At 34.4% G+C, this 7,604-nt stretch overlaps 1 protein-coding gene across 3 annotated transcripts; it reads right to left on the minus strand.

Annotated features, from left to right (window-relative positions):
- Positions 1-1,129: 1,129 nt before the first annotated feature.
- Positions 1,130-7,255, minus strand: LOC133824266 (protein indeterminate-domain 5, chloroplastic). 3 transcript variants are annotated; one of them, XM_062257137.1, is made up of 5 exons: positions 6,483-7,255; positions 5,707-6,103; positions 3,278-3,765; positions 2,281-3,191; positions 1,130-1,547 (listed from the first exon to the last, which is right to left on the minus strand). In XM_062257137.1, exons 1-4 carry the CDS (start codon positions 6,643-6,645, stop codon positions 2,383-2,385), a joined length of 1,857 nt encoding a protein of 618 aa, XP_062113121.1. In that variant the 5' UTR covers positions 6,646-7,255; the 3' UTR covers positions 1,130-1,547; positions 2,281-2,382. The 3 variants fall into 3 exon arrangements, with proteins under 3 accessions (XP_062113121.1, XP_062113119.1, XP_062113120.1); XM_062257135.1 differs by having other exon boundaries at positions 2,244-3,191; XM_062257136.1 differs by having other exon boundaries at positions 2,197-3,191.
- Positions 7,256-7,604: the final 349 nt, after the last annotated feature.

Raw genomic sequence — 7,604 nt, forward strand, 5'->3', positions numbered from 1 at the left:
TTATTAGCACTCACCTATGAGTAATTATCAGTTACCATTGAAAATTTTTTCATATCTATATATATATGTATATATATTATTTCATATCTATATATATATATAAATTAAAAAAATAATACATATATATTTAGTACATCTTAAAGTGAAATTATTTGTCCTCAAAATTAGATTTTGGCAAGTGTCACACTATTCATTCTATGACAACAAATATATCCCTGGGTATTTTACATTTTTAGGTTTTGTTATAAGATTAAAAAATGAAATTAATGGTTTGGAATAATACTAGTGGTCCATTTTCAATATTAGTCTAAAAAATTACTTATTTTGTATGGATTACTCATCTTTAAATCTACTATATACATACTCCTAGTTGGGGTATATATAAATATATATAATTAAACATCCTATAATAAAAAACATGTAAATATATAATATAGTAGTGAATTAGGTCATGGATCTCTTCAGGAAATTAAAATAAAAATAAAAAAGCAATGTTTAGACCTGCCATTATTCTTCATTGAATTAGGTTTGTCACTTAGTTGTTGGATTTCTAGGAGTACTTGCTGGCAGGGAACATGTACAAACAAATAATTGTTGTGTTTTCATTCTTTAAAATGTACTAACTCTATATGGTATCCAAAGAAGTAATAGTATCCTGAAAATTACATATTTCTTATATATTTTTTAAAAATATATATATAAATATTATCAATACAGACTGTTGAGGAATGGGATCTCATGATGCATATATTATATGGAAATTTTTACATCTAGCTAGATCACCAGTAATAATATAGCATCAAATTTACATCTTCATTATCTGCTTGAGTATATATTTATATATATATATATATATAAATATATAAAAAAATACCTAGACATATGTATTATGAAATATATATTCATAATAAATAATAAGAACTACAGTTTATGTAATTATTCTATCTAGTTCATATATAGAGTACATGTCCTTGAAAATAATAATGATCACAGTAAAATGATTATTTTCTTTCCTGGTAAATTGATTTCTGACTATATATTCTCTCAATATATGTTTTATCCTTTGAATTATTTGACAAAAACTTCTGAATCTACTCATCAAACTCTATAATAATGAGACATTTGGATATGTTCGGAATTTAGGAAACTTCCTATCTGCTTGGATTTTAGCTGTAACAACTATAGTGCATAATAGAGTAACACCAATTCACAATGAAACCTTAAAAGAAAAAAAAAATTATATAAAGAAAAAAAAAAAGAGATGTTGTCTTCTAAAAAAAGAAAAGTTAAACTACAAAGAGTTCTAGCTAGCTAGCTGCCAATGTTCAAAACCTCCATTTTTTTCAGAGTTGAGGGGCGGTAGCAAGAAAGATACGACGTCGTCACAGCTTAAAGAAGCTCTTGTTGTGTTCCTTCTCTGATAGATTAGACACATTTTCGAAACTCCTTAGGGCTTCAGACATTTTCTTCTTTTTGTTGTCAGAAAGAAATTACTTCTTTGGAAAGCTGAGATGAAAATCAGATTTTGATCAAACAAGTCAGAGTTCCTGCAAAACAATAATCCATATTTAGAATTTAGATATATAAGTCTATTTCTACAAAATAATATTGGAAAATTAATAATAAGCACCTATATATAACAACAATAAAATGTGCTTTTTTTTTCTTTTCCTTCCTTATATTTGCTTTTTCAAAAAGAGAACATAAACTACAATCACATACAAATGAGGGCAATTTAAAAATTCTTATGTTATAATTAATTATTACATGTGCTACTCATTTCAACAATTTTTTAATTTTTTTATAATAAATAAAATAAAACATGTATAATATTATAAAATCAAGAAACAAAAGTTCAATCGGTAAACATTTTATGACTATTGTTGAGAGAAGATATTTTTTTCCTACCATTCTAAGTCAAAGCACTCGTGACTCCCCAAAGCACCCAAACAAAAGAAAAAAAATAAATGCGAAAATTTAAAAAGTTAAAACAAAAACAAAAATTAATAAAATCAAAAAGACTAAAAAACAAACGAAACCCTACATGTACTCCAGGTCATGAACCGTGACTGCCCCAATGTAAGACAATGTGTCAGAAAAACTTTTTTTTTAAATTATTTTTTTATCATTTGAAAAAAGATAACTCAGAAAACAGTAAAAGAATTATTGCACATTTACCAAAGAAAACTAACTTACTTTTATCCCAAATAATCATTTTAACTACGTCACTAATTTTCACGTACCCTCTGTGTAGTAGTAGTAGTAATGTAGTAGTAGTACCTTTTTTTTTTTCTTTTCTTTTTTTTCTTTTTTTTTTCCTTCTTTTCTTTCTTTCTATTCATTTCTTTCTTTCTTTCTTGCTTTCCTTTCCTCCCAAAGCTACTACTGAAAATTCCCAGCTGACCCTCCAAAAGATTGGCCTGATGACGGCGCTGCTGCATTGTTTTCCGAATCCAAAGAACCCATTTCGATAATTCCACGGTGCTGCTGCTGCTGTTGTTGTTCTCTCTTAGAAAACCCTCCGCTTACGCTTCTCACTATCTGTCCCACCCCAAGAAAGTCCCTCGTCAGCCTATCCGAACCACCACCGATACTGTTGTTCATGGCAGCGATACCACCACCACCACCACCACCACCACTACTGTTGGCATGCAACTTCTGATCCTGATGTTCTAAGCTTGCCCGGCTCGCAGATTCGTACCCTCCGAACGCGCTTCCGCCAAACATTGAGTTGTTTCCTCCCGCAGCGGCGAACGAGTTCATTAGGTCTTGAAGATGGTTTTGATCGTTATCAGACCCGAATAGTCCTCCTCCGATACTACCGCCGCCGGCTCCTCCTCCTCCGAAGGAAGCAGGAGCCATGGTTGGCCTATCGGAGGGTTTGTTTTGACCGCCTCCAGCAGTTGACGATGAAGAGGAACCGAATGATCGGAGGAGCGAAGCTGTATTGTTGGTGGTTGATGTTGAGCCCATTTGAGCCGCTTTTTGGAGTAACGCGGTGGCTGACATATGAGCCGCCGCGACCGCCGCGGCGTGATTGTTCTGAACCGATGTACTGTAGAGAGAAGAGACTGGACTGGAGCTTATTTGATCACCCCCAATTTGACCGGAGAATATATTTGATCCCTCACCGCCGCCGCCACCACCAGAAGTACCGTTTTCGGCATTGAAATGATTAGATATCAATAAACCTGAAGAATAACACAATTATTAAACTACGACAATAAATCACCATCATTATCATCATATCAAAGAACGAGCTTAATGTAATCAGCACCAGAAGAAGGGTTGACGTTGTTCGCATTGCTTTGAATCTCAGAGAACTGCATAAGACCATGGAAAGGCTTGTTGGGCAAGAATCCATGTTGCGATTGGTGAGGATGATGATGGCTATGATGATGATCGTCTTGGTGATGGTACTGCTGCTGGTTCGGCTCAGCTGTCATAAAGAACCCAGCCGGAGGCTGCTGCTGAGCCCGAAAAGACGTCGGTGAGAGAATGTGGCCGTGGTCGAACTGCCCCGACGACGGGGCCTGTTGAGCTGACCGATGATGGGATGCGCCGCCGAGGCGTAACATATCGCCGGTTTGGTTGGTCTGGTCTTGTAAGGCTGAGAATTGAGGACCCAGTTGGGATAGTCCCAAGCTAGTTGCATTGCTTCCTCCGTACAAATTGGCTCCGATTGCGCTCAAGTTTGGAGGGTGTCTCGCGCTCTCTTGCGCCAGTGCGTCGCAGAAAGCCCTATGTGTGATGAAGCTGTCTCGCCTATTCAAACAAAATAGAATTGAAATTATTATTGTTTTTCATCATATCAAACTCTCTCGATCGAAGAAAATATATACAGCATAACATACTTTTTTAAAAAATAAATAAATAAATAAAAACATACATATATATATATGGACAAGTTGTAATGTAGGAGTATGAACTTGAAGAAGACATAAAGGTTTGGAGATTGATCGAAGGACAATTATTAGAATAATAGAGATAAAATAGAACAGCTTGCTCGTCTCGTGATCGATTATATGGACGATTGATAGCATTGAAATAATAATCTCATCAGCAAATTTATGGCCCCACACTAAACAAAAATTCAATAGAACACAATGCCACTTGATTTTTGTAATGAATGCCGTGAAAGAAAAAATAAGGAGTTGTGTGAAAATTTTCAAATGTTCCACTAATTATTAATTTTTTTGGAATGTTTTGTATCAATTGCCCAACTCCACCGACACATATAGTTAAATTGACTAGCTAAAATTCAGATAATAGAATTCCAGATTAAAAGAAGCTTATTAGAAAAAATATTAAAGAAGGTGGCCAAAAAAAAAAAACCACACGTACGTTCAATTCACACAATCAATGAAACAAAGTTATTGAATTTTTGGTAACACGTGAGGGAACAATAAATATGTGTCATGAAGAAATGTTGTGAAAGATAGGAATTAATCAGAGAAATATGTGAAAGAAGTAATGACTATATATATAGCAGTCTAAATCATGGAATTGAATAACAAGAGCTAGAGAAATATGATTATTCAATCAACGAAAGAACTACCATTTTCAGGAACTGGTTGTTCAATAAATGCAATAAGAGAATTTCTATTAAACGCAATGAATTGAAACGTGAACAATCAAGCCCAAAATACACACATGAAATTAAAAGATACAACCATTTCATTATTAATTATATATATTCAAGCATTGAATGCAGAACTCGTGAAACGCCTGTTTTTTTTTTTTTCTGGAACATTTGACCAAACATTAATGCAATAAAAATTCCCACTTTTATTTCTTTGAAAATATAAACTTTAATTGGTTCCCCACTCATACAACCAAAATGAGAGTAGTGTAGTACTATTATTACTTGACGAACTGTATGACCACGGGACTTGAGAGAGAAGAAGAGAGAGAGAGAGAGAGTTATATAAGCTTAACGTTATCATGAAAAGGAACACAGGTTCTGATCACATCTAGCCAACCCATAAGAGAACAAACCTGGTAAGAACGCCCCCAGTACTCCCACCATTTCTAAATGGCATAGCAACACGTGAACAAGAGAAGAAAATAAAACAAAAGAACTAAAAAAAAAAAAAAAGAAAAGAAAAGAGGGCGTTATTCCCGAGGAAAATACAAAATTAGGAATTGTTTTAATTTTATTTTTTTTCTGAAACCTCTACGACGATGGCAGTTTCCAGAGATTATTCACGTGGGAGCATGTTTTCTGCTATTTCCTTCTCAACCGTACCACACCCAACCAAATTAAAAGAGAAAGAGAACAAAATAGAGAGAAAAATTGGAGGAGAAAAAAAGAAGGGATAGACCCATTTTGTGAGTAAAGCAAAACAGAAACCATTAAAAGCACACAAAACTCTTTTTGTAGTACTACTCTAACTCTAAGCCATTCCATGCCGTGCCGCTATATATGCTTACTTACTACTGCTGCTGAGTACTACTGAAAGTCGCTAAAAGAGACCAAAGATCGAACAAAACAAAACAAAGCTAATAATAACCCAGATAGAGACCTCTTCTAAACTTTTTCTTTCTTTCTTTCTCTCTTGTTTTCCGTTTGGTTAACGGGAAAACAAAAACGTAATAATGAGAGGCCCTAGCCTAGAAAACCACACACATATATAGAGAGGGAGAGAGATAATGAATAATAATAATAATATGTAGAAGGTTGTGATATATGGTCTTTAAGATTACCTGGAGAAAAGAGTGCCACAGTCACATCTGTACTCTCTAGTACCACAAGTCTTCGAATGGGCTTTCCAATCTGACTGAACGGCATAGCGTTTCGAGCACTTTTCACACTTCCACTTCTTCTCGCCGTGTTTTCTGGAGTAGTGCTTTTTGATTCCGGTGAGGTCGCCTAGGGCCCGAGATGGGTCGTGGTGAACGCAAGTGGGTTCTGGGCAGAGATAGACTTTGCGTTTGGGCTCTTTGTTTGTCTTCTGCTTGAGCTTCCATGGCAGATTGTGTCCTCTTCTGTGGAGCTGAAGGTTTTGTTCCCTTTGGAACCCTTTGTTGCAAACCTCGCATATGAACCTGTTTGTTGCCATTAGGGTCTTCGGAGATAACGCTATCACTTCCGCATCTGGATCTGTCAAACAAAAAAGAAAAATAAAAAAGAAGACAAATTAGCTAGCAAACCACACAAAAGAACAAGAATTAGACTTATATATAAATATATCTCTTGATAATAAATTAAAGTATATTCATTCTTTTCCCATTTGATGAACTCGTTAATTCTCTCATGGGATTTGAAAATATGCACGGAAAATTTGAGGGGATTATTCTCCCTATAGCCTATTCATTCAAAAGCAAATAAAAAATTGGAAATTGAGAAAGGGAAGAAGAAGAAGAAGCAAAAAGAAAAACTGGGTTTTGTTCAAATTGAGTTATAGATCTTAGATTGCATACATATATATATATATAAATAAGAGAGAATCGATAATGATAATAATGGTTTAGATACTTGCTTGGTGTTCCAGGTTGGTTTCTCTTTTTCTTCTGGGCAGGTGGAGGAGGTGGAGCTAGAGAAGATGAATTAGTAGGAGTCGAAGAATGTTGTTTCATCTGGTTCGGGTCTTCTTCTCTATTGATTGCAAAACCTGGCACCGAAGATGAAGACGCAGCCGCCATAATATATAAGCTTCTCTCTATATCTCTTTATATGTATATATATATATCTTCTTTTCTGGGTTCGTCTTCTTTAGGATTTTCTCTCTTTCTTCCTTTCAGTCACTCTACTTTTAGTTCCCAAAAGAAAAATATATAAATATATAAACTGAATTTCTAGAAACCAGCTGCTGCACAACCCCACATGCAAGTTTTAGTCTTTCACTTCCAAAATCTTATCCCAAAACACAAAAATATATAAAGGTGAAAAAAGCTAGCTTGAAACCCAAAAGCCGGCAACTTAATAAGATTATATATATATATACTTATATAATAAGATGAAGAAGAGAGAAAGAGAAACCTAAAGAAGAGAAGAGATTTCAAAACAAAATTGATGAGCTTTAACAACCAAAGAGGGAGTAATAGGGATATAGAAAGAGAAAAGAATCAACTCCATAGACAGAGCTTTGAATCATCAGTTTGCTAGAGTAGAGCTTCTTTCTCTCTGTGTGCCTTTTTCTTTTCTTTTCCTTTTTTTTTTCCTTATTTGTTTTTGAGTGAAATAAATTCTCAGAGAGCAAAAAAATTGATATATTGCTCTTTGTTTTACTTTCTGATTTGGTGTCATGCAAGTACATTAACACATACACACAGCATATGTTATTATTATTTCTTTTTTTTTAATTGTCACATAGAATTCTCTTTTATCTCTTCAACAATATTTAATTAAGTATATTTTTTTAAAATAATATTTTTCTTTTTTTTTTCCTACCTTAAATAAAATTAGAAAAGGGAAATTAAAAATAAATATGAATTTGAGGAAGAAAGAGAAAAGGTATTTAGCTAGGTAAGGGCTTCAGGTCGGTGGACCCAGTCCTATGCACTTGACGACATGGAATGGTGCGTGAGAGCAGCGCCAGCATGAACAGCTCCCTCTCTCTCTCTCTCTCTCTCTCTCTCTCTCCTCTCTCTCTCTTTCTTAT

The sequence above is a fragment of the Humulus lupulus genome, chromosome 3 (genome assembly GCF_963169125.1).
Source record: "Humulus lupulus chromosome 3, drHumLupu1.1, whole genome shotgun sequence".
NCBI lineage: Eukaryota > Viridiplantae > Streptophyta > Magnoliopsida > Rosales > Cannabaceae > Humulus > Humulus lupulus.

What these genes read in the sequence shown, in the direction of transcription:
- LOC133824266 (XM_062257137.1), bottom strand. Translation starts at nt 6,645, where the DNA reads ATGGCGGCTGCGTCTTCATCTTCGGTGCCAGGTTTTGCAATCAATAGA. An exon ending in AAACCAACCTGGAACACCAA is followed by an intron (nt 6,104 to 6,482) that starts GCAAGTATCTAA and finishes TTTGTTTGACAG; the next exon opens with ATCCAGATGCGGAAGTGATA. An exon ending in CAACGTCAACCCTTCTTCTG is followed by an intron (nt 3,192 to 3,277) that starts GTGCTGATTACA and finishes GTTATTCTTCAG; the next exon opens with GTTTATTGATATCTAATCAT.